Here is a 28,000-nt window from a genome sequence, read left to right on the forward strand (position 1 = left end):
ATGTACACACCCACCCACCCATGCCACACATACAACCCCCCACGTACACATGTACACCCACATACACACACCACACATATACATGTACACCCATGTGCACACAGCCACACCCCCCCACACATGTACACCCACATGTACACATCCACCCACCCATGCCACACATACAACCCCCCACATACACATGTATACATGTGGATACACACACATATTCACATGCACACATACAGCCCCCACACATACATGTGTCCACTGACATGCACGCACACACGCATACAGACACCACACATGAGAGAGAGATACAAAAGCAGACCAGGTATGTGTATGTGTGTGTAAAAACTGACTCTCATAAATGTACAGATGACATTTCTAAAATAATGGTAAGTGCAACATATTTTCACTCTATTACCAGTAGATTAAATTTTGAAACTCGATAGGGGTCCGAGATATAAATGGCATTAGAGTTTCCCATTAGAAGCAGAGACACTCCCAGCCTGGGAGGGATATGTAGACTGAGTTATTATACTTCACCACAAAGTTGTTTTAAATCATATCTGTGGGCCATTAGTAAATAACTGTGTTAAGGCACGTCCTTGGCTCTACAGACTGATGCCATCCACTCCTCCTTCACCCCATGTGCGAGTCCACCTCGGCCTGCCCTGGTCCAGATCCAGAGTCTATCAGCCCCAGTGCACGTGGGCTGACAGATGACTCAGTGCCTGGAGGGTGCACTGACCTTCCACTTCTCTTTCATTTAAGGGAAAAAGGAAATATTAGAAAAAGACCAAATGAAAGTTTGAAGAAGTAATGAAAATCTCTCTCATTTTTAAATAAAGAGAGGATCGGGGACCCATAGTTGTTAGGGATCTTCTGCGTGTTGAGACTCTCCCTGGCCTCCTGGCATCTTCTGGGGTGCACGGGCAGCTTCCAAGGGGGCTGTGAGCTCACTGACAGATCTGCTGGTTTTGTGTAGGTTTGCACGTGGGCATTTGTTTAGCCAGGGGCTCCACAATGTTCAGCAGATTCTCACAGGGATTTTGACCCCAAACAGGCTCTGGAATGGTATTAATGAATCATTCAGAAAGGGCCTCCAAGAAGAGCATGTAGCCTATTAGAGGGGTGCTCAGGCCAGCAAAAGGGCAAGGACGTCCTGGACAGCTACTGTGTCACCCACAGGGCTGTCACTGGTGCCCAGGAACTTGGAGTTGATTATCCTAGAAACGAGAAATGCAAGCCTCATAACAATGGTTATGACAATGACTAACTCTGTCTACATACATGCACACACATAATGCTTGCGCACATGGTATAAAGAAATAAAATCAGAAGGAAACAGAAAAACGTTTCTTAAAAGGTGGTCCAGTCTTGGTCTAAATTCATGGTTAAAAATTGGTCCACTATTGATCTAAAAGATATTGGCCATTTTTCAGAGAAAAGATCATGTGATCTATTGAGAAAGAGACTGCATGTTATAAAACCAAAAAGAAATCCTGATTTACCTTCACTAGTTTTCTTCCTCCAGACCATCCCTACCTTAAACTCCCTCTAAAAGTACACATCTGCATAGACTCATAGTCCCTTGAAAGTCTCAATTCAGTCATTCCTTGGTACCCATAGGAGATTGGTTCCAGGACCCTGGAGAATACCAATATTTGAAGATGCTCAGTCCCTTATATAAAGTGGTGTAGTATTTGCCTATAACATATGCATATTCTTCTGTACACTTTAAATCATCTCTAGATTCCTTGTAATACCTAATACCTACTATAAAGTAAATGCTAAGTAAATAGTTATTATACTATATTTGTTTTTTGTGTTATTTTTAATTGTTTGAGTTTCTTTTTCAAAGATTTTTTATCTGTGGTTGGTTGAATCTGAGGATGTGGAGAGCCACATGTACCCCAAAAAGCAAAAGAGGGGGCCCTCAGAAGGCTCAGAGGAGGAGAAATGGGACAGCCATTGAGCTAGTGCTTCTGAGCTCTAGAAATGCCCTGAGATTGACTGTTTCAATTAATTTTTTTTTAATGCATGGACTCCTAGTCAGTGACTCTAGCTGTGAAATCCCATTCTAGAAAATCATGATGAGAGCAGTTCATGGTCCTGAATAATCTATATTATTGCAAATTGGACCTAGTTCCAGTCTTCATAGATTGTATAACTAACACATCTGGAGAGCTTAATATACCAGCTTATCCACACGGATTTGCCAACATCACATGCAACTGGAAAATTTCTATTGTAACTGTTTTTTTATAGACAAGTTTTAAAATTGACGCATTTAAAGACAAAAGAAAACTTTTTCTGCTGTTTTGAATATTATTTCCCCTCAGTGCCAGGCACAAGTCCCACATCCTCCTGGAGTCTTCCCCTGGCTGCAGTGATGTTGTTCATGTCTGAAAGTATCTTTAGACTAAGGCATATGTGCTCGACCATTTATGGCTGTCATTAACTATCCACAACCTGGACTGCATTTGGAGACCAGGGACCACGCGTGACACTCCTGTTTTAGTTAGTGTAGCAAGGGCTGAGAGTCTCCTTGCTCAAATTAGATGAGAACCCCACTCCAGGAGTGTGTTGCAAGTGACGTAGATGGGGGAGGAAGCCTCTTCAGACCAGCTCCTTCCTGTTGGCATGGCGCGCGATTTTTGGGGGAGCTCAAGTGGTTAATCCTGTTTCTCACTTGTCACTTGGGCAAAGTAAACAAGGTGAAGCAGTGGTCGGTAAAACCTTTGGAGATTTCCAGGCAATATTAAATAGATACACGAAATGTGCAGTGGCCAATCTGTGAGCAGGCTGAAACTTTGAGAATGCATCTATCTTCTGCTTCAGCCACAGGCATCTGCTGGTGGTGCCCCAAAAGTCATCTTCATGTCTGAGTTTTCTACCTCTGCTCACCTGCAGAATGAATCCAGAATTATACTGGCAGTCCTGCCACTTAAAATGTTAGTAACAACGTTTATTATCTTAGCTCCACATCAGCATCTCTGCCCTCCCATCTTTATCATCACACTCATGAGTTTCCATTCCATTGTTTTCTTTAACAACTCCCAAATTTATTAAGCTTCCAAGTACCACTATTTTTGTAGAGTGTGTTCAGATCCAACAACTCCTTCTGTTGCAGCCACTTACCCAGACCGCCTGCATGCTGTCCGGGTCCTGTCCCCATCCCTCAGGCTGCTCCTCACAGCCAGCGCAGTGAGGATGATCTTCCAGACCGTTGTCTAGGCACTTTCCCAATTCAAGAGCCAACTGAATCTTTGATCAGTTGAGCTCCTAGCCAGATATTGTCCTCCAGTCCCCATCACAAGGAAGAGTCCTTCCCAGGCCCACCCCTCAGCCCATTGGCTCTCCCCTCTCAATATTTCCTCTCTGTCTCCTCTCTTGAACTGATTGAGGCTAGTCCTATTTCAAGAATCTGCCTCTGCCTCCTCTGCAGCAAACTAGGAAACAACAAGGGCGGCAACAGGAGCAATTTTATGAAAACTTAACTTCTCTATATTATATTTATTTAATGAAATAATGTGCACTATTAATGAAATCATAAGCACTATTCTAATGCCTGGTTTTATATTAAATGCTTAATAAGTATATATGCCTATTGTTATGATATATCATTTTTAAACATATACATAATTATAATAAACAACAATATTTGCCTACATTTGCCTTTCAGGTTTGTAATTCACATTTTTTGTAGTCCCCAGGTCAAAGTCCCTTGAGGTGGGACCCTTGCCATATTTGGGGCAACACATCCCAGTCCAGGGCTGTGCATACAGGGACATTCTATAGAGATTTGTGGATGGATTTAAATGGCAGAGGCTTTTGCTTCCTAATCCCGACTTTAACCAAAATAGGATACTATTTGGATGCTTGTAAAGCTGTGTAAGGTAAAATGTTGTATTTGACTGTGTACGTGCAGCTTTAGTATGTGTATATGTGGGTATGAAATATTTAAATTTCCATTTAAAACTTGCTAGGATAGAGCTTTAAAGCCTTTTTCTGGCAGAAAGTCAAGGCTCTCTCTTCTCTATTTTCTTCTCTTTTCTCAGGGTTTTATAAATTACAGCTTGTCCCCATAAGAAATTATCCAGATGGCCAGTTCTCCACATTACATTTCATCCCATGCAGAGAATGTGCCTTTGTTCTAAAGAATTCCTTTTTCACCATGTTTTATTCTTGCAGCAACTCAGTACATTTGGGAATGAAATTTTAAAAACACTAAACAGCTCAAATTCCCTCAAAGTATTCTATGTTCCCTACTCATTCTTCTCCATATACAACCACCAATACCAAGGGTGTTATATAAATATGTTAATATCATCAGTATCCATTTGGCAAAGTACCTAGTATGTACAAGGCATTGTGCCAGGTGTTTCATCATTTTTATTTTCTGTAATGTCTTCAGAGAAAAATCTAGCCCCAGAAGCAGTTTGGCAGAGTAGTTAAAAGACTAGACCCTGGCATCAAGCTGCCTGGGATTCAGTCCTATCTGTATAACTTCTTAGCTGTTGGCCTAGAATGACTTCTTTAACCTCTGTGCCCCAGTTCCTTCATCCATAAAATGCAGATAATAACAGTCCCTACTTCACAGGGGTATTTTGAGAATCGCATGAGCTAATGTATAAAGGAAACTTAATTCAGGGTATCATGTATAGTAAAAACTATGGCAGTATGACCTGTTGTTGCTCTTAATATTAGACTAATCAAGTTGTGTTTTGATAGTATCTTTCTTTGATTTTTCTATAATTTTACTACCTAAATTTAATAGAAACGAAAATATCTATTCATATATTTTAGGTTAGACTGAGTCTTTTTTCATTTTTTTTTTTTTTTTTTTTTTTGAGACAGAGTTTCACTCTTGTTGCCCATGCTGGAGTGCAATGGCACTATATTAGCTCACTGCAACTTCCACCTCCCAGGTTCAAGTGATTCTCCAGGCTTAGCCTCCAGAGTAGCTGGGATTACAGGCACCCGCCATCACTCCTGGCTAACTTTTTGTGTTTTTAGTAGAGACAGGGTTTCATCATGTTGGCCAGGCTGTTCTCAAACTCCTGACCTCAGGAGATCTGCCTGCCTTGGCCTCCCAAAGTGCTGAGATTACAGGCGTGAGCCACTGCGCCCTGCCTAGACTGATAGTCTTTTATAAAATATTAGCTGGGTGCAGTGGCTCAAGCCTGTAATCCCAGCACTTCGGGAGATCGAGGCAGGAGAATCACCTGAGATCAGGAGTTCAAGACCAGCCTGGCCAACATGGTGAAACCCCATCTCTACTAAAAATTCAAAAATTAGCGAGACATGGTGGCATGTGCCTGTAATCCTGCTACTTGGGAGGCTGAGGCAGAAGAATCACTTGAACCCTGGAGGCGGAGGTTGCTGTGAGCTGAGATCATGCCACTGCACTCTAGCCTGGGAGACAGAGCGAGATTCTGTCTCAAAAAAAAAAAAAAAAAAAAAAATTGGTGTTGTTCTCAACAACGTATACTTGAAAAACCAATTATTCGAATAATAATTTAGAATAGTATGTGGCAGAAAAAGTAATATTGATCATATTCTCTTGAAAGAAATAGACGTTCATCCTTATCACCAATTATATTAATGCCCCCAATCTTTTAATATCTCAGGGTCGTTTTGTCTTTTTAAAACAGCTGTTTTTAAAGAGCTCCCTTTAAGATTTCATGAAGATTTCTAATTTGGGTTCTTATTTCTATCAAGGACAATATTGCTTTACAAACTCTAAATTACAAAATACATTTGCCTTCGATGTGTTAATTAATTTGTAAAGAATATAATTGGCAACCAACTTCTTTAATATGGAATATATCTATACATATTTGAATCTGCAAATCAGTGTTTATTTGAAAACTATGGAATGATAAAAGGTCACCTTTTTCTTTTTCTCAATTGTGGTAAAAACAATATGAGATCTAGCTTCCTAACAATATTTTAATGTACAAATACAGTATTGCTTACTATAGGCACAATGTTATACAGCAGATCTCTAGAACTTAATCAGCTGGGCAACTAAAACTTTATACCTGTTGAATAGCAACTCCCCATTTCCCCTCCCTGCAGCCTCTGGCAACCACCGTTCTACTTTCTGCTTCTTAAGTCTTTATTTACATAAGATACCTCATATATGTGGAACCGTGCAGTATTTGTTCTTCAGTGACTGGCTTATTTTATTTAGCATAAAGTCCTCATGGTTCAACTATGTTGTCACATGTGGCAGGATTCCCTTTTTATTAAGGCTTAATAATATACCATTGTATGTATATACCATATCTTCTTTATCCTTTTGTGCATCAATGGACATTTAGATTCTTTCCACCTCTTGTTTATTATGAATAATTCTGCAATGAATGCAGGTGTACAAATATCTCTTTGACGTGCTCATTTCGGTTCTTTTGGATAAATATCCAGAAGTGGGATTGCTGGATCATATGTAATTTTTAAGTTTTTTAGGAACCTCTATACTGTTTTCTAAAGAGGCTGAATTATTTTACATCCTCACCAGAAGGGTTCCAGTTTTTTCACATCCTCACCAATACTTGTTATCTCTTGTTTTAACTCTGACCCAAGGAGGAGCTGCGCCACCTTTTGAATTGAGATCCAAAATGCATGCTTTTGCAGTGCCCCACAGGACTCCGCAGAGCATGGCTTGTTGTGGGGAGGGCAGCAGAACCTCTGCAAATCTTCTTGTAGCTGTTAGTGTTTGGGAACACTCGGCCCAGGCAGTTGAAAGATGGGCTAGTCTGGCTTTTCTTTTTCTGCCACACAGACTGCACTTCTAATCTCAGTGCATAGGTTTGTCAAGATAACTGTGAATTTATCACTTTGAGAAAGAACTTTCAAAACATTTCAGGGTGCTGTTGGCATTGGTTCAATATTAATATTTAACACACAGGTTAGATGCTTGCGGGTATACATAAATATATACCTATGTAAACATATTCTCATGAATATTCAGGAAACTGTTAACAATTTCATTTAAATTCAGTATATTGAACTTAGGGCCTTCCAAAAGATGGAATTATGATTCATTGCCAAAATGCATACTTTTAATTCATGAATAATTTTTGAAATTGTGCTTGAAGGCATTTTGAGTTATTTTCCAGGTGTCCTTTGAACAACTTCCAAGATAAATGCTTTCACTCCTGTGACATTTTGTTTAAAAACAATGCATTTTTTTTAAAAAGAGGAAAAACATACTTTAAAGGTTTTTGCAGAAAATATTTTTAAAACTAGAATATTTCAATTAAAAATAATCTTGACATGTTCATACCACTTAACCAAAATGTTACAATAAAAAAGGTGAAAACAATTTGTATATACTAAGAAAAAAGTTCATTTTAATAACAAACACAAACTTATCACTATAATTGTTTCAATTGAGTTAGTAATGTAGCATTTTAATAACTTCATTTGTTTAATTTAGTGCTTAATGTTAACTGTGTAGTTAGAGTTTTGGTAAAAATTTTTAAGCTGCAGATTCTATTAATCAGATCTTCTCCATGCATAAATTAGACAAATTACTTACAGTACATTAAACTGGTTTCAGCATAAATTTTGTAAAGGCCATTAGTGTTGCTACATAGCACGCTATTACATTCCTTGAATGTACTTTATACCTTGGAAGTTTCTAGTAATCATACACTAAGATACTCTAGAGGAAGGGTAGTATACACACACACACACACACACACTCTCGCTCTCTCTTTCACCTTCACTCTTAATGCATTTTTCCTTCCTGTCTAGTTTGCTGAAACTATTACCTAAAACAAACAGCATAGATAATGTGCTAGCCCAATTAAAGGGTATCTCTTAATGCACACCAATTAAATATCACATCTTGGGTTTGACTTTTTGGTACTTGAGCAGACATTAATGAAATGATTAAGCTCATAGCTCCAATGGAGGTTGCCCTTCATGTTCATCTATTTCTGTGTGCACCAGCTGCAGAGTTCATCTTCTTGCCATGTGCTCTAGTCTTTACACTTTCAAATTTGTGAATATTTTCACAACCATATCAGGAGCCCAGTGGGCTAAATGGTGATAGAAGATAAATGTGCTCCAGGATGGGGATAGTTCTCCAGTTTTGCAGTTGGGCTTTTGTTGTTTCTTCTAGAAAATGGATACAGGTGTCAGAATGTGAGAAAAGCTTGATTAATCTTTCTAGAAGGACAAAGGTAGCTCCTCAGAGGAAGAAGTTGACCTGGGATGGCTAAATAGGGGGACTGGAAAGAGAGGAAAAAACATGGCCTGAGTTTGGAGACACTGATTAAGGGAGTGAGATGAGAGACTGAGAACAAGTTCTGCACTGATTGAGATATGGGAAAGCTTTTTGCTAGATGTCTAAGCTTAAAATCTTGCTTGGCATCAATTTGAGTGACATCAATAAATAGATAATTTGCCATATACCAGATACATGACTGGTATTTCTTTAGACACTGATGTGCTGCTGAGCTGCTGAAGCATGAAATAGCCCAGTTTTACTCAGTTCACACTGATAAACAATTACAGCCTCTGATTTTAAGAAATTTAGTTATAGTAGAGAAAATGGATATATACAAACAATAACATGATGAGGAAAATATAATAAAAGTTGGGAGGTGTGTGTTAAAACTGGAGGGCAGTGATTATTTTGATGTGACCAGAGCTTAGGTTTTATAGGGAGTGAAGATGGAAATGGCTTGAAAAGGTGGCCTGGGTTCAGATGGAAGGGGTCTTTGAATGTCATGCAAAAGAATTTTGACTTCGGTCTAAGGGCACATATTTATAACAAGTGGAAGGAAAGGAAGAAAGAAATAATGGCTCCTTCTTCTGGAATGCTTCTGCAATGTGAAAATTGAATACCTGTAATCAACAGGAACATGAATTATAGAAAGATAAATTAGAGTTGGAGAGAAATCTCACTTATTGAGTGCACAAATGCCATGAAATGTACTTAGTCCTCTCCATTCAGAGCAACTCTTACACTGACATATGAGTGGATTCGAGTCTGCAGGTTGCAGCTGAGGAAACTGTGAGCTGGAGAGGGTAAGGATTGGGCTTAGAAGCAGGATTGAAACTCAGTCTGGCCTGTACTGAAAGCTTCTTTTGTTACCACAAGGCTTCGTGGGTGCTTTAGTTAAGTAGAACAAGTTCTTCATTTAGAAAGAGAAGTAGGGAGAGGGTGCTTGTTTAGGAGGAGTCTCCAATAAAATCCTTAACATTAAAAGGATCATTAGGGGACCTCTGCTTCCAGAAAAGGGGAATAGACATATTTTTCTCTATTCCTCCCACGCAAACCTGGACATTATACATCAAGCGAACAGAGGAAGACTTTGAAAGCTGGAGAGAAGGATGCAGACCAGCTGGGGACCTGGAGACCCAGGGAACAGCAAGTAGTGAGATCCCTGTGTTTTCTTTCTCCTCTTATATCCTGGACTGGTTGTTGGAGAAGCGGAAAACCTGGAAAAGCCAATGGAACAGGCAAAAATAGCCCCGAGAAGAGGCTTATCTCTCTAGTTAAAGGACCAGCAAAGGGGCAGTGTAGCAAGATGGAAACTTTAGACAATAACCACCTTTCTCTGACCAAACACCCCAGGAAACACCTTCATCCCCACAGAAGACTGAGTGTGGATCCGGAACAAGGGGCTCCAACTCATCTCCCCCAGTGAAAGGCAAAGGCTGAGTGGGAAATGGGGCTTTCATCCATGCTTGGTGGTTACAGCCTGCCCCCAGCATCAGTGGAGATCACATGGGGAGCCTGGGCCTACGCCCTCATCCAGTGGTAGTGCAGTGTCCCCTCCCAGCTCTGCTAGGGTGGTGTCGCAGGAGGCCAGTGGAGTCAGGACTTTCCCCGCAGCCCAACATTAACAGGGCCACTGCTCCCCCACTCCCCACTTGGTGCCAATGGAAGCCACATGGATCTGTGTCCTCTCAGCCAGGGTGGCATCCAGGGCTGCCTAGGGAGGATGTTTACCTCCACATGGCAACTACAAGGAAGTGCCCCCCTTCCCCTACTGAAGCAATGTGAAAGGAAGCCTGCCAATCAGAAGGTTGAATAGGAGCTAGAGTCCCACAATATAATCCCCGAAATGTCCAGGTGTCAACCCCAAATCACTCATTATACCAAGAACCAGGAAAATTTCAACTTGAGTGAGAAAAGGCCATGAACAGATGACACAGATGTGAGAATCATCTCACAAGAATTAAAGCAGCTCTTATAAAGATGATTCAACAAGCAATTTTAATAAATGTGAAACAAATGACAGAATAGAAAGTCTTACCAAAGAAATGGAAAATAAAAGAAGAACCAAATGGAAATTTTAGAATTGAAAAATACAATAACCACAATAAATGGGATAATTAGTATTTTGTATCAGAATAGGCCTTTTTAAAATTAAAAACTTATGAGCATTTAATTTGTGCTGGTCACTATGTGAGGCCTTGCATGGATTATCTCACTTAGTTTTCACAAAAAAAAAACCCTGTAAGATATTATTATCACCATGTTATAGATGAGGAAATGAAAAACAGAGGAGTTGAATGACTTGCCCAAGGTTATAGAGCGAGTAGCTTTCTTCCAATTTTCTCTAATTCTCAACTCCACACTTTTCACCACTATACTAAACGGATTACAATGCTTAATTTAGGTAGTAATTATCTTCCAGCTTCCTAAGGCCACATACAGAAGATTATAATATCCAGGATTTCGCAAGCTGTGTTAACCCAGGGAAATGTATTTTTAGAATCAAATGCATTTCATCCAACTCTTCGAACTCACTGAGTCATAGATAGATAGGTAGGTAGATAGATATAGATATATAGATTTATTTTGACTCTTATGAAACTTTGAAAAGCATTTATACTTTTTTCTTACTCTGCGTGTACTAAATTTTTGAGTACATAAAGTGACAATTAAGTGACAGTGTCAGCTATTTTATGGACAAAAGTTAGTTGCAATAAGAGAAAAATATCTTAGGTGAGCTGATTTTACAGCCACAGGAATTTGAAGAAAATTGAACTTGAGACCTGAAAATCTCCTCTCTCTCTCTCCATATATATATATATATATATATATATATTTACATTATCTATCTATCTATAGATATAGATATAGATATATAAAAATTTAGGTTTTGCCTATGTCTGTGTTTGAAGACAATATAATAAAAATCATGTCACATCCTCAGCAGATGTTAAAAACTCATGATGGCTCTTACTTCCCGGTCCATATCCCAACATGTATTATCTGTGCTTGCTGTTACTCTTCATAGAGGTAAAATCAGCAACAATTTCAGTCAGATGAAAAGTACTATCACTGTTCCATAACTTCAATAATCTGCATTTTGGTATTTATTATGTCTTTTGGTGCCATTTGGCCAATCAGTATTTTATAAGAATAAAAGATATTCACTTAACATCCTTATACTGTGTGAGAGTAGACTACTGCATACTAAAGACAATACAGTTCTGAAATGGGGAGGGTTATTTTTATGAAGTGAAAGGGCAGGGAGGGAAACAGCGTGTGGGGAAGGCATTGCTTTCCCGGGGCGGGAGACGGTCATGCTGCGTGCAGCTTCCCAGAATCCTCCGAAAGAGCTGCCTGCTGCTGCCATCAGGACCTGAGGCCACATGGTGAGGCAGGCAGCATATACCTCTTCCTTCTCATTTCCATCACTGAGCCCCTTTCTCCGCCAAGTCTCAGTGCCCTCTCTCCTTATCTGATAGGCATGACTATTCATGCTTCCTCCTGTCCTTTGGTTCTGGGAGGCCTCCTACCTTCTCCTCCATAAAGACTTCCACATGGAGATGCCTCCGGCCCACCCAGACACAGTACCTGTTAGAATCTGACCTCTCAGTTAAGAGAGGACTCTTCAGTCTTGTCTTATCTGCCTCTTGAAGGAAAATAATATAATTGGTTAGCAAAATAATTGAGACTAAACTATAAAATACTCCAGGCTTCATGAGGGGTGAGTTAGTTGCATTTAGAGAACCCTTTACAGTCTGTGTGTCTTAATTCCTGGGCTATAGGAAGCCACGTTTCCACATCTGAGCCCCTCTTGGGAGATACTTGCCTATTTCGGGTGACTTTACTTTTCAGGATCACAAGAAAGGTTGTCAGCAACTTGACACTCTTCCTGAAATACTGCTGACTTCTGGGTTATTTATTTATGTTTTGAACTGCAGCATTCAAGAGGCTATTACATCTTTGCCATTTTGCTTAAATTTGTCATGCTTCCCAACTTTTTAAATGTCATGTCACGGAGAAAAAAATGACCATTGGCGTTTGGGAACAAGAGGGGGCTTAGAGCCTAGAGGTTGCTGGAGGCTGGAAGGACTGGTCTGGGACTCTGGTGCCCCAGGGCCCCCTGGTCACCTGAGGGTGTAGCCGCACACAGGCTGGGAAGCTACCCTTAGGTAAGTCGTGACAACTTGGTTATAACCTCCTGCTGTGAACTGTCCATCTCCAGGATGTCACAGAGCACCACCCACCATTTTAGCAGAACAGGGCTCTCAGAGAGAAGTGGGAATCAAGTCTCCTGCCTGGGTAGGAGAAAATGAAACATTGTTGATGCAAGAGGAGAGTATAGCTGAGGAGCAGAATCTGGTATCCAAGGGGTTTGGCAACAGTAATCACCATCTAGACTCTTGGAATCAGAGCTACATAGGAAGAGTTCAAGAGGAAGGGAGGGATCCCAATTGGCGGGCACAGCACCTGGCAGGGAATAATTCGGGGTGAGAAGCACATAGAAGACTGGCCAGGTGGCATCTGGGAAGTGGAGCCTCACATCCTAGGTTTAAGAGTAAGAGGCAGAAGTTGTGTCATGGGAAGGGGATGGCAAAAACAAAGTAGGAACTTAGGGTGTCCATACCAGGAAGGCACCTGAGTCTAGTGAAAGCAGAGGGCAAGACATTTAGAAATAGGGATCAAAGTGGATGCTGAGTTAGAGGAACTGGAGCCCACAAGGCTGACTAGGGCTTCTGAGCATGGCATTTGCACAGACATCAGACCCGGGCACTGCTTCAGCTGGAACCGCTGGACTTTAAGATGGAGGACTGAGCTTAATGGATTACCTGTGACCTCACATCAGGATAAGTCCTGGGAATACAGGGAAACTGTCCCAACTGGTGGAATCAGGTACCCCTGCCGTGGAAAGAAAGAGAGAAGATTCAGTCTGAGGAGCCTCCTGGACCGCACCCAAAATGCAGGGGTCCAGCCTCAGGGGCTCAATATTGCTGCTTTGCAAACCCTAACGTCATTAAAACTCAGAGACAGAAACGTGTTCAGGAATGCTGCTCTTAGAATGAATAAAATTTACTTTTTCATTTGTCATCAGATATTAAAAATTATGCTTCCATATTCTTTTAAATTGTAATCACTCTGTTTCCTTCCATTATAAAGCAAGAGGACTACTTGTATCTGTCAAAACATTTTTCTTTTAAAAGTTTGTCTGCAATGGTCTGGCAACTTTTTGTTTATTTAGCGTATATCCTCTCTTCAACCGCTTCAGTGTTGATGAGGTTGGGGCTGACATTTTTGGTAAATTATTTGGTAGAACCATGCAAAATTTCTGATACTCAACTGTCTTTGACATTTAAAAACTGCAGTTTTGTGTGGGTCAAGCTAATAGCTGCTGCTGTCTCTTCCTTTCCTGCAAATGACAGATTCTTCTGTGAATTAAGGAGGAATGGAGAAATGCTCTTCTGAATCAAAAGAGCCAGGACTCCAGTAGAGACACTGTGGCTCAGCACTCCCCTCTCAGCCTGCAGTTTCTAAGCTTGCTTGTCTCCATGCATAATCAACCAACTGGAATTTGAATATATTACTCCCTACCAATCAGACACTGACAGTTTACTTTGACCAACAGAACTTTAAGTCATAGAAACTTCAGCTTAGCTCAAATACTTTCTGAAGAGACTATGTCAGAACAGTACTTCCCCAATATTTGGCTAAATCCAAAGCTTTCAAAAGTGGTTTTATCATACCTAGGCTGTCCACTTCAGTCTTCTTTTTTTCAATGTGAATAGATTTATACAGAATCATGCATCTCTTAAACACACACACACACGCATGCATACGTGCATGCACATAAGCACCAGTAAGAGTCTGAGTTTGCAAGAAGGTGGGCAAAAGTTTGGGGTGCCATCTCCTTAATATAGCTATTTCTCTGCAAAGAACCAAGTGAGCGCAGGGTTGCAACTTGGTCACAGTAGATTCTCAGAACCCAGATTCTGAGGTTCAAAATGGTGCAGATAAGTCACATGATTTGCCTCATAGAATCAGGAATTGTTCCATTCTAGCAATGCTCTGGGGTTCCATTTGATTTTGCCTTCCTTACTACCAGAGAGACAAAAAAGGAACTAGGAGGAAATTAGAAATAGGTGAATGATTGAATGACCAGAGAGACTGATTCATGAATGAAGACTGAGGGAAACAGAACATCTCTCGACATCAGCAAATACTGATGACTATAACAGCTCACTGTGGAGGGGTCTGTGGTAGCTGTCTACAGACGCTGGACAGATAAGTAAGCCTTAGGAAGAGGCAGCATTAGTGCCATGTAGCATGAACCACATAGGGGTAGTGACACGAAATTACAAAAAAAAAATTCATGGTTATAATGATCATTTAAAAAACTCAAATTGGGAGTGTGTGCTAGATGGATAGCAAAACTTCTGAGTCATAGTATCTTAATGAAAACTCGGCTGTCTTTGAAAAAGATATTTCTCAGTCTCTCTTAAGTTAGCCTAATGCCTTCCAACTTTTGCCTACAGAAAGTTCTTTCTGAAATTTTCCTTAAATCCCATACGGTGCAGCTTAACCAGATCGCTCTTGCTCTGCTGCTGTTGGGAATGGTGCTTCATCCCAGGACTCAAGCGTATGGTGGCCTGCTCTTCCCCACCAGCAACCAGGGCAAACCAAGCCTGCATTAGCCTGTAAATACTTGCCTCTGGGTCTCTCTGCACAAGGACTGTGCTATGGTTTCCTTCATATTTTCTTTTTTTGATGGTGTTAAAACCATGTCCCCGGCCGGGTGCGGTGGCTCACGCTTGTTATCCCAGCACTTTGGGAGGCCGAGGTGGGCGGATCATGAGGTCAGGAGATCGAGACCGTCCTGGCTAACACGGTGAAACCCCGTCTCTACTAAAAATACAAAAAATTAGCCAGGTGTGGTTGTGGGCACCTGTAGTCCCAGTTACTTGGGAGGCTGAGGCAGGAGAATGGCGTGAACCCGGGAGGCGTAGCTTGCAGTGAGCCGAGATCATCGCGCCACTGCACTCCAGCCTGGGCGACAGAGCGAGACTCCATCTCAAAAAAAAAAAAAAACAAAACAACCATGTCCCCCTTCTTCAGCCTGATTAGTGCCAATAGCTAAGTGATTTGTTTTGGGACTTCCCAAGAAAGTGCCACAAGGCCTTGGTAAAGTTGCTTACACTGTGTGAGCCTGTTGTCTTACCAGTAAAATAAATATGCTAATACCTTTGGGTATTCAGTCAAAAATATATATTCATTAGAAATAATACATGTAAAACACCCTGTATAATAGTGGGCCTATAGCATACATTCAATAGGGGTAGCTTTTTAATTCTTATTATAAATTGTACTTTTTGGTACATATGTCTTAACGTCTTCACTGAATTTATATTCTCTATAGTACCTAGCATGTAGCAGATGCTTATGGATTGTTGAATAAATACCTGAATAGATTAATAAACCAATAGATCAATACCGATTATTACAAATTACAAAACATGCATGTAAAGGCGCCCTTCTCTCTGTAGCAAAGGTTGCTGATACAGGTATAGATCATGCTGGGCCAGGCTGATATCATCTTAGCCATCCTTTCCCCAGTTCCAGAGTCCATTCTAGATATTGATACTAAAGTCCTTTTGGGGTTAGAATGCATATGGCCTTCTCCAGAAGATCCAGTTTATTTTTATTATGTTCGCTGGGCTCATGATAAAATTGTGGACCAGAAATCTGTTCTAGTCCACAATTTTATCATGACCTTAAAATAAAAGAAAGCTTTCGTGTATTCAGAATGGATTTACTTTGTACTGTGTATCAGCAAATTCATAGTGAGTAGGAAGTGAATGCTCAGAAAAGACTCAATTGCCTCGATATTGATGTATTTGACCACGTGCTCCTCTAGGTGTAGCCAGTGATAACACTGTGATGGCAATAACAGCTACCATTTCATGATGTGTGTGTGTGTGTGTGTCATGTGTTTGTGATTTCTTAGGGTCACACTAACCCTTATGAGTTGGATCTCCTTTGCTCATTTCACTGGGGAGAATCTCTGAAGCTCTGGCAGGAAGTACCTTCCCCAGGGTAATGTACAAGTGACCTGTCTTGGGTGTGTCTTCCCTGGTGTAGCTACCTCATTTCTAGCAGCGGCAGAGGTTTGGGGCCTCTTTGGAGACAGGGATGTGGGCACAGGGATCTAATGGAGACAGCCCATCAGCCTGCAGAAGGAACCAGGTCATTGGCCCTGGCAGATCCTTCTGCCCATAGCCTGCTATTGGGTTCTGATAACATCCAGGACTCAGGACTCAGCTTTGACTTGTGAGGGGAGATAATAGACTCAGCAGACCTGGGCTTCAGCCTCTCCTCTCTCACCTACAAGGTATCCTTTCACACCCCAGCCCAAAACTTCCCAGCAAAGCTCTGGAGGATTAAGCAGATCTGCAGATAGAGTGTTTCTGCATACATGAATATTAAGAAATGAAAACGCAATATTCTCTGATACCAGTAAATATGCTTAGTTACCCATAGTCTTTTCTGATACAGTCAAACCAGGGAATGCCTATTGAGGATACAAACTGAGTTAAGTGTTATGTGACATTTGCATTGTTCCATTGGAAGTACATCTGTATGCTATTCTTAGATTTTTAAGTTTCTAAAATTGTAAATGCCATATGTGTTGATGAATCTATCTATAATTCTTTGTTGACCAGTGTCTGTGGTTCTAGAACCTGAGATTTTCTCAAAAGGCAATATGAAAAGAAACTATTATTTGAGTGTGCTCAGGGAAAGAAGAATGTTTCTATGCAATTTTTAAATATTAGGTGTAAGTCTGCTCTAATGACAATGGATCCCTGATTTATCACTATATACTGACGACTGTGCTCTCATTTTTATACAAACCAGTGCTTTTGGCTGCCCGTATTCAGACATGAACTTGAAAAAGGAGGCAACACTTCACGATCGTTTGAGAGAACAAACACAGGCAAATTTGGAATCAGAATCTTCACATTCAAAATCAAAAAGCCTCTGTAGTTTGAACTTCAATGGAAAACATGAAAAGGTGAACAGTCAGCCCAGGTAAGAAACTTCTTAAAAATGTGAGCCAGAAAGTAAACCATGTAGAATAGTTAAAGAACAATTTTGTTAATAGTAATAGTTTCTATTTCTTTCTTCGAAAGAATTATTTTTATTTCTGGATATTATTATGTTTGCTGGGCTGATAAAATTCATCTAAGCCTTGATCTTCATTTAAAAAATATTTTATTTTGCTTCATCCTTAAGTATTTGAATTTACCTTTTTCTAAATGTACATATTGTATGTAAGCAGTAGAAAGTATATCTCATTGGTACCATTCCAAAAGATTCCCTTTTATCTTAAAAAGTCTTTATTCTTTTGAACCGTTTCATAGATATTACCTCTTTTGGCACATGGACAAGTATCTGTATCTTCTTAGTCATATCAAGATTTCGTCTCTTATCTGTTACTTGTCTTTGTCATCTTTAATACAAATGTACCTCAGATATGATTTCTTCTTACACAGAATAGTTTCCATTTTGATTTATTGACAACAGATCTTCCCTCTGTTCCTAAATGTAAACTTGTGATTCTAAATACCAGTTTTCATTTTTGTTTACATAGAACTATATTCTAAGGAGCTGCAAGTACAGCCTTGTGTGATATTTTTTAACCTAAATGAGTAAAATAATTTAAATAACATCTTTTCTCCAAAAAGCTCTATTCTCCATGCTGGGAATTATAAATACAGAAAAGTCTAACACTAAGTAAATAACTGGAGACCAGACAGAGACTGAGCCAAGAAAGGCTAGACAGAGAGATGAGAAATGGGCGTTTTCCTGACCCTGCCACAGGCAAAAGGCAATCATGTTCAAGACCTTGAGCACCCTAGACCCTGACTGTGCAAGATTTGAAGGGACGACTGCTTCTCCTAAACCTCAGAGCCTTGCTCTTTGCATTCAGCAGGTGTAAAACAAAGACACACAGGCCTCTCTGTGGGTGCAGAGTTTCCACTGAAATCACTGGCAGCATTTGCACCTCCATCCCAGGTGGGGAGGTGCTCCTTCTCTTCCAAGGGGGCACCAGTTTATTCGGAGAATTTGGCTCATAGGATACACTTCTCACATGGGTTTTACATCCTGGACTGTGGATTTTTATTTTTATTCATGCACATGTTATTTTAGAGCATTTGGGTGACATTTCATTTTTTGTTAAATTTTGAATATTTTGACTTGATCTCTGCGCACATGATTGTAGATTAGTGCTTCTCTCTCTTGCATGATCTATTTCCTATGGATACACATGCTTCTCTATTTTTATAGCTGTATCTTGCATTTTTATTATTTGCTATACACCTACTCCTCTTGTTGCAACTTCACAGGGTCTCGTTGTTCTTTACTGCTGTTTCACACCCACACTGTTTACAACTTTACGTAGTTGAGAGCTTGAATGTCTTTCCATTTCCTGGTTGAGAGAGAATTTTTTCTTTTTTAACTGTTTCCAAGGAACAGTGCTTATTTATTCCAGAATCATAGAGACCAGTACATCCCTTCGCCCTTAATCTTTTTGCTATAATCTGTTGTATTTTTTTCAAATAAAAACCTAGTCAGTTTCACTTGTAAATATTTTAGACATTCATCCTCAATGTCAAAAATCACAGAAATGAAACAGATCTTTGAACTACCTTAAAAAAAATGATTGCTCTCAGAGGTTAGCTAAGCTTTTCTTTCTAGCAAACACAGATATGTTGCCTCCCTATCTTGAACTCCTCTTAGGAGTTTAGCCTTTTAAACTAATTGTTACGTGCTTTATTATTTATGAAGGAGCTTTGCACTGAAATATACCAAATAGGAATAATTACTACAGATAGAAGGAGTCGAGAATGTTAGTTGATAATCAAGCAGACAAATCACAGGTTGTCCTGTTCTGCCAAATCCTATGTCACCTGTAATTAGCTGTGGGGGCAGGAGGTGTATGTTACACATCATGAATCCTCAAGCCTACTTTTGCTTTTACATCTCAAGACCAAAGCCATCCTTGCATTCCAATATCTGTCCACTTTTTTTCCTAACCAATCATCCTAATAATGTTTGGATAAATCGTATTAGCAATCATTCCCTTTTCGAGTCTACCCTCATCTCCATGGCATCCTGTTCATAGTCTTAAATTCCAGGGCAAGGGAAAAAAAGAGAACAAAGGAATCGACAAGGAATGATATGTAGGTTAATTATGTACAGATAAAACATATTTTAACTCTCTCCGCAGCTTACTTGTAGTACTGTCCCGAGGCTGCCTTTTCCCTAACCCAAATCTTTGCTCTTGAAATCACTAGCTATTAGATACAGGTGATGGAGAATATTTAAATTCTATCTTTCCTCTTCTGAATGTTGAGGAGAAATAACTTTTACTTGGCTCCTGTCCAAAAATAGTGATGGGGGTTAAATTGGTGAAAATCAGAGCTATAATTTCCACTGGCCTCCAGTCAAGCCATCCACCATTGAGCTCTGGACAGGCCTTCTGTAATTTTTTTATACAAGCAACATTTGTCACATTAGAATATCCAGAGTTCCAGTCTGGGCAACATCATGAAACCCCATCTCTACAAAAAATACAAAAAAAAAAAAAATAGCTGGGTGTGGTGGCATGTGCCTGTAGTCCCAGCTACTCAGGAGGCTGATGTGGGAGGATCACTTGAGCCTGGGAAGCAGAGGCTGCAGTGAGCTATTACACCATTGCATTCTAGCTTAGGTGACAGAGTGAGACCCTGTCTCAAAAAAAAAAAAAAAAAAGAAAGAAATATATGTGTGTGTGTGTGTGTGTGTGTGTATATATATAATATATATATACACATATATTTATATATATCCAGACTTCTTGTAATTTAAGTGAAAAATATAAAATTAACTTTGATAAGCTTCCAAATTTGGTTAGATATTGCCCAACAATTTGGATAATTTTTTCTTTTCCATAACTGCAACCCAATTTTTTGATTATTTTTAAAAAACATGTTTGCTCTTATATTAATCTTTGTATCAGGGTTATAATTAGTAAATGTATGACTCCACTGCATGATTTAGTGGTAGAAATAGTCTATTTATGTTCACATGTTTTAGTAGAGAGTCATGTTTTTATTTTGAGAGATTTATATATGTACTGCTAGATGTTTGCAAGAGTTATCTTTATAACAGTAAGATACAGATGTTATATTAACTGTAAAGAGTCATACTCACAATATCACAGTAAGTCACCATTTACAGAAAACCCGTATATATTCCTTTTTTATTTGTGCTAATAGAGTGGGTAGTATTATATTCATGGTGCATTAAATGGAGGTGAATAGCTTACACTTGAGTTTCTTTCATTTGGGTACATATAGTAGAGTAGAAAATACCTTAATCCGTTTAACCATTTATAGTTTGCACATACATAACCTTTGGAGCTTCCCATAATTTTGTAATTTAGGCAAAGCGGACATTATTCTCATCATAATATTGCCATTTATAGATGAGGAAATAGTAAGCTGGTAAGCTTATCTGGGACTGAAACATAGGTCTTCTGATTAAATACAGCATATTTTCAGTACAGTAAATTAGCAATCATATTGCCAGAAATATCAATGATAATAACTATCTACTATTAATAGCACATACTTACTTGGGGCTGCAAGGTGTTATGCTAAACAATTTATGTACATCATAGTGTTAATTTTATTTCATCCTCCCAACAACCCTGTATGTGGTAAGTTTTCTTATTCAGATTTTATAACATAGGCATCTAAAAGTTCAGAGAGGTTAGGTAGTGTCTGAGCTCATGCAGATGGTAAGTAGAAATAAATCCCACGTGCAATTCAACTACATTAGACTAGTGAAAGAATGACAGCTTAAGGCTTTGAAAAAGCCCAGCTAGGTTCATATTTAGTATTACTTTCTACTGATGTCTAGGATTCTCAGAGTCACCTTATGATGCATCTGTTTCTTATTTTGTGAAAATAGAACCTGCACGTTCTGCACATATACTCCAGAACTTAAAGTATAATAATAATAATAATAATAATAATAAAAATAGAACTACTGAAGGGAAGAATCTTACCATGTTTCCCCCAAACTGATGTTTCTCATTTATACTATATATAATACAACATGTCCATCTTGAGCACGTTTTATTATAGTATACTAAAGGCTTCTACCTGCAACAAGAGAATAAAATGAGTCATTAAAACATTTTCATCATAAAGAAAATTACTTTGGAATGCAGCTCCCCTCTACTCCCCATATTGTCTATTAGCTGGTTTCCCCAGGCCTGAGGGGGACTTTTTTTTCAGGCATTTTTTTACCTGCCTAAGTGTTCTTTAATAACTTCCTTTGCCTCCCAGAAGCATTGTTTAATATATTCTAATTCACACAATTGATAGCACCACCATTCGTTAAAATACCTGTCATATTCTATCATTGCTATTAAGAAAATATAAGAAAATGCCTAATAAAGTCACTTTGTTTTTCCTGATGCCTGCCATATTATAAATTTCATGCACTTTTTGAAAGCTAATATTGGTAATAAAAATGCCTGGGGAAAATTGTGGTAATCAGAAAGGATGGCATGTAGTGGAATAGTTCCTTAATGATCTTGGTGATAAACTGCACTGCCATGAGCCAACTAGTTTATTTTGGCTGCAAGATAAGTACCTTCTATGATCTCCACCCTCAGAATTATAACAGTGTTAGTTGCTGTCCCACACATTCACCTTCTAAGTGAGTAAATAGGTTCTTTAATCCACCAGCCTTTTTCTCACTTCTTACTTTCACTTTCTCACTCCTCAATTTCACTTTCTCTCAATTCTCTGCTTTGGGAGGTAGAGTCTACTTAGTGGCCCCACTCACTCCCCATCATCGCCTGCAGTGTTGTTTTCATTCCTGCACTGTGCCTTTGTTTCCTTTCTTGGTACCTCATTTACTCCTGCCTGCATCTCCTCCCTTTCCCATGGCTCACCTCTCTCTTGGAGTTCTGTGGCAGTTCCAATCTGTAAGAACTTCTTGAAGTTGGAGATGGTGTTTTATGTGTCTCTCTATTTCTAACACTTAGTGCAATACCTGACACATACCAGACACTCAACAAGTTAAATAGATTTTGAGCAACCTACTAGGTGCCAAGGATGGTGGCCGGCCCTGAGAGGCCAGTCCTATCCTTGCTAAGTCCAGTCCAGTCCTATCCTTGCTAAGGCCAGTCCTATCCTTTCTAAGAGCCAGTCCTATCCTTGCTCTCAGCATTCCTCTGTCCTTTTGGTCCACACCACATATCAGCAGCTTATTTGTGTGTCTGCATGTACCTTTTTAATACTTTGTTGTGTGTATGCCATGTCTTCTCAAAAAGACTATAGGCTGCTAAAGGGAAGAACCAATTTACCCTTTTGCTTTTTCTTCTTTATGTTTCACATTATAGGTCTTTAGTGTACCTAAGTTGATTGATTTCATTATATACATTTGTTTTTCTCTTAGAGTCTCCATTCCTTCACCTGTAAAATGGTCATAAATGTAAGGCTTATACAAGATTTAGAGTATAGGAATATAGATGTAGGTAGATATAGACATTGATATTGGTATAGATATATGAATGGGCCTGGCACATAGAAGAGACTGTTGAAATAATAGTTCCGTATGTTTTCTCCATTTTTATGAAAACCATTGATTTTAAAGTCTTGCAGTTGGACCAGTTCTAGCGGTGTGTATATCACACACCTCAACACCAACCACAGGAATTTAGACCTTTATTTATTTGGCCTAAGATAATACTCACTGTCTATAACTAAATTAAGCCCCTTAATCAAGAAAGTAGTGATCAAAACACCATGACAAGCCAGAGTTCTTCTTGCCCTATAAGGGGTTTTGGCTGGACAGGAAATCCCAAGGCCTTTCAGAGCAGCCCCCCTCCAGCTCCCCACCTCCACTCAGACTCTGAGGAGCCACTAGCCAGGCATGACAACCTAGGAGCTCTACGGAGGGAAAGGACTCAAGAGATTAATTCAAATTCTGCAATGTGGAGACAAGGACACCAATGCCAAAGAATTTTGCTATTTCATCAGCACGGTTGATGGTGGCCCCTTTGAGCCCTCTGACTCCCAGCTCATTGCTCTTCTCACTGTTCCATACCACCACCTGCCCTAGAATTAAGATGCAGTCAGAATGGAATTCGCTTTTGGTATGTAGTTAGCTGACTAACACTTATCTTGCTGAATTCAGCACCGTGACCATAGCCAGGTCCTGAAATTAGACATATTCATTCATTCAACATTTGTCTGTTGAATAAATATTTAGAAAATACTGTTCCAAACTCTAGTGATAGAGCAGGGAACAAAACAGACAAAAATCTTTGTTCTTATCAAGCTTTTCCTTGGTGATAAGAAAATCACCCAAACTAGTAAGTGGCGGGACAAGGATTTGAACTTAGGTGGGATGGCTCCTGTCTGTGCAGACTTGGCAGTAGGCATGCTGATTCGCTCACGACATCGATATTCATTCACTCCACAAATATGTGTGGAGCTGCTGCTGTTGCCAAGTGGTGTGTTAGGTGCTAGGGATGTGGAGGTGAGCAAACCAGTTCCATCTTTGTGTGGAGCCAATTTTCAGGTAGGGGAGATGGAAGAGGAAGAAAGAAAGCAAACCGTAAATGAAGAGAAAATCACAGATGGTTGACAGGTGCCATAGGGAAGTAACGCGGAGTAGAAAGGGTGATGCTCAAAATGTTTTCAGTAATCACCTATCATAAAGGGCCCAGTCACTAAGGGAAAAAAAGGTTCTGTTGAATATTGTGCATATGGAAAATGAAACGAGTCATGCCCGGATCAGCTCGGGGGCATGGAGAGGATCTGGGATGAGATGGAAGGGCCCAGCTCTTGCCAGGCTCCACCTGCCTCACTTTGTGGGCACCTCACTAGAGTCTCTAGAGTCTTGTATTTCCTAAATGAATGTACAGTTATGCTGAAACATTATGAAATAACCCATGGATGCCATACCATGTCTTCAAAATATTTTTCCGAGCTGAGTCTCGTAAAGAACTTTAAAATTTATTCTTAATCTCTGGATTTCTGGAATCCTGCCTTGGCTCAGGATTTCAGTGACTAAATGCCACAGAACAGTGTGTCCTACAATGTCCACAGCAACTTGCGTAGAGGAAATATTAGTGTTCCCGCACCCCAGAAAAATAAAACCTTGCTGCCTGAGCACCAGCGAGCATTTTATCATCTATATACTTAACCTGGTTTGAAAATAATTACTTCTTACTCATTGTAAAGAGTAAAGTTGGGACTTTAACATGATCTTTTTCTCATTATCACAGCAGTACTTGCTTATTATGGGAAAAGAAAAAATACAGTTGAGTAGAAAAAAAATAAAAACTAAAAACATTAACAATATCCACACCTTTTTCTATCAAACAGCATAACATATAGATGTTTGGAAAAATATAAGAAAATGTCCACCTTAATAATTCCAGTAATGTAGAAGTTTTAAGAAATTAAGAATTTCTCATTCTCCACTCCTAACTCTGATGCTGCATGCTAAGATCACTAGGGTTAACAGATTGTCACCTGTTCTCTGTACCTTTTTGATGTTCATGTATGCACATGTGTATGCAGATGTATGTATTAGTCCATTTTCATATTGTTATAAAAAAACTGCCTGAGACTGGGTGCTTTATAAAGGAAAGAGGTTTAATTGACTTACAGTTCAGCATGGCTGGAGAGGCCTCAGGAAACTTATAGTCATGGTGGAAGGCAAAGGGGAAGCAAGGCACCTTCTTCACAGCGTGGCAGGAAGGAGAATGAACACAGGAGGAACTACCAAACACTAATAAAACCATCAGATCTTATGAGTACTCACTATCATGAGAACAGCATGGGGAAACTGCCCCCATGATTTAGTTACCTGCACCTCGTCTCTACCTTGACACATGGGGATTATAAGGATTACAATTCAAAATGAGATTTGGGTGGGAACACAAAGCCTAACCATATCAACGTACAGTAACTCTTTTAAAATAATTTATATTAACATTTTGTTAATCTGCAATGTGTTTTATTTCATTTAACAATATGTCATGGGTAAATTGTCATATCAACACAAACAGACCCAATGCATTATTTTTAACAACTGCATTGTATTCCATGGTGTAGGCATACCATAACTCATTCAACCATTCTCCTAATGGCCATGGTTTCCAGTATTTCTCCTCTTGTAAATAATGCTGCAGTAAACATTTTCATATGAATATTATGGATCTTATTATTTGCTGATGCTTTTTACTGCTATATTTTAAAAGGGTTCATTACTTTTTATTTGCAAACTAAACATACTGTATGAATCCTCAAATTGATAGAATCTCACAGGTCATTGGTCCATTTTGCTTGACTGAGAATAAATAAATTCGCATATCCAAACCTACACACATGCGTGGGAACATAGAAAGCTTGTGCAGGCCCCATAATTTGTCCTAGATCTACGTCTTACCTCATTGCACACCACACCCCATTGCTAATTCTCCTCACCCACACTCGCCCTCCACCTGCAGTGGCCCTCTCTGTGTTTCCTGTGATAAAATTTGTATTGAGGCCAAGTTCAAACTCATCTCCTGAAGGCTTTTTCTACCATTTCCCACCTTGTATGCAGAAAATGTCCTCCTGTTGTATGATCCAATAGCACATCCTCTGTCTCTCTGATGTAGCCCTTTCTTGGTCTGCTTTGTGCAGAATCTGCCCTTGCACAAGTCTGCATCCCCTAATAGATCATGAGTCTTTTGGTAGCAAAAACCATCTCTGCAGAATGCAACAGCTGCAGGCAGGAAAATCTCAGAGAAATGTTGATTGAGTTTGTAGAATTTGCCTAAAAATAGAAGAGTCAGAGCCCAGTGTCTGCCTGTTAAGCCTTAAGTTATAACTAAACACAGTTATTGTGGCAGTTTGGGGAGCAGCTTCCCAGATAAGACAATCACATTCTGTGTGTTTTTTGAACTTATGAACCTTTTATTTTTTAACTTCTAGAACAGGGGTCAGCTAGCTTATTTTTTGTAAAGAGCCAGATGGTAAATATTTTAGGTGTGGCCAGCTATAAAGGTCTCTGCTACAACTACTCAGTTCAGCCATCGTAGTGAAAGCAGCCCTAGACAGTAAGTAGAGAAGTGACCGTGGCTGTGTTCTAGTGAAACTTTGTTTACAAAGAGAAGCAATGGGCAGGATTCGACTTATGGGGCATAGTTTGCTAACTCTTGTTCTAGAAGGTGTCTAGGTACAGTTAGACTAACCTGAATTAAATTCAAATCCTAGTTCTTCTACTTATTATGTGACTTTTTAAGACTTCTTAACTTGCCTTTTGAACACATAAATAGAAGATTAATATTTCCTACTTCATGTTAAGCATCCAGTTCAGGGCCTAGCACTTAATGAGCACAGAAACGATAGCCACTAGTATTGTCTTATGAAGGGGAATGGAAGCATAGAAAGAGGGTCAGAGGAGATGCAGGCCCTTTCTTCCAATTGGAAGTAGGAAATCCTAGGGAAAGAGCACACTGAAAAACAATGGATAGCAGAGACTCTTGGGTGACAGTGACAGCTTTTGCCTTTAGGTCATATGTACCTCTTTATGGAATAAATCAGGTATAAACCGATACACAGGTCTCTTGACACTTGCAACAGCAACAGCAGCGGTATTAATAAAATACACTGAAGATTGTTTAGGATGCCCGGAGCTATTATGACTATATAAAAGCTATGGGCCAGGCTTCAGGAGGAATAATTGGTGCAACGGTAGTACATCCCTGGAGATTTAGACAGAGATTGAGACTATTTTAGCTAAAACACAAATGAAATATTAATCTTTGGCTCATGACTGGCCTAGTCATTTCCAAACATGTCTACTGGCTGTATGTAGTGGATTCGTTTGAAATGCAAACTCCTCTGTGACTTTTCCCACTGCCCAAAAGATGAAGTCCACATCCTCGAGAACCCATGCAAGGCCGTCCATGGCTGGCTTCAGTTTGTTCTGTCAAGCTGCCTTTCGTTGCATGGTGCTTCAGCCAAACAAGTCGATTAGCTTATTCAGGTCCTCAAAACACTTCCCCATCCCACGTTACTTATGCTCGTTCTGTTCCACCCTAATTCTCGAGACTTTTGGAAACCCATCTCCATTCTCTGAAGACCCCACTGGCCCAGGAACCGTCAAGTCTCTGCCTGTGACTTCCCTTTATCCGTGCCTTCCATATATAATCAGTAAACTGTATGCTATTGGAAGGTGATGTGTAAAGCAGAAAGAAACCTGGATTTGGAGTCCAAAGACTCGAGTCTGGACTTCATTTTGGCTCCATTAAGACCTGATTTTGGCTCCATTATCGACCCACTTTGTGCCCAAGATGGGGCAGGTTGTTGAATGCCTCTGAGCCCAGTCTCTCAATGTGTAAAACAAGAGTACTATCCCAACCTTGTTGAGTTTTTGTGAGAATGAAATGGGAAATGAAAAAGCTAGGAGTCCTTAGTATGTACCTACCTCCTGGGAGTTCCCAGGAAATGCTAACTGAATCTAAACTACTCACAGGGTTTGGCTTGGCATATCTCTCTACCGATGTAATCATTTGAAAGCAAGACTATACTGAAATATACCCATGATCAATTGAAGAACTCCGCATTATTTTTAAAAAAACACCCAACAAATTTATTTGATTTACTTTAAAATGTTTTTTAAAATACCCATAAAAGTTTTATATGTGGCAGA

At 39.7% G+C, this 28,000-nt stretch overlaps 1 protein-coding gene across 29 annotated transcripts in view; it reads left to right on the top strand.

Moving 5' to 3' along the window:
* Positions 1-28,000, top strand: part of L3MBTL4 (L3MBTL histone methyl-lysine binding protein 4) — a 470,574-nt gene that overhangs the window by 315,122 nt on the left and 127,452 nt on the right. For all 29 annotated transcript variants that reach the window (XR_010152030.1, XR_010152029.1, XM_063795942.1 and 26 more), the window contains one exon: positions 17,138-17,311. Coding sequence is in view for 27 of the 29 variants with exons in the window: in XM_063795942.1 (XP_063652012.1) it covers positions 17,138-17,311 (174 nt within the window). In the remaining 2 variants the exon portion in view is untranslated. The remainder of the gene's footprint in view (positions 1-17,137; positions 17,312-28,000) is intronic.

The sequence above is a fragment of the Pan troglodytes genome, chromosome 17 (assembly GCF_028858775.2).
Source record: "Pan troglodytes isolate AG18354 chromosome 17, NHGRI_mPanTro3-v2.0_pri, whole genome shotgun sequence".
NCBI classification, from domain to species: domain Eukaryota; kingdom Metazoa; phylum Chordata; class Mammalia; order Primates; family Hominidae; genus Pan; species Pan troglodytes.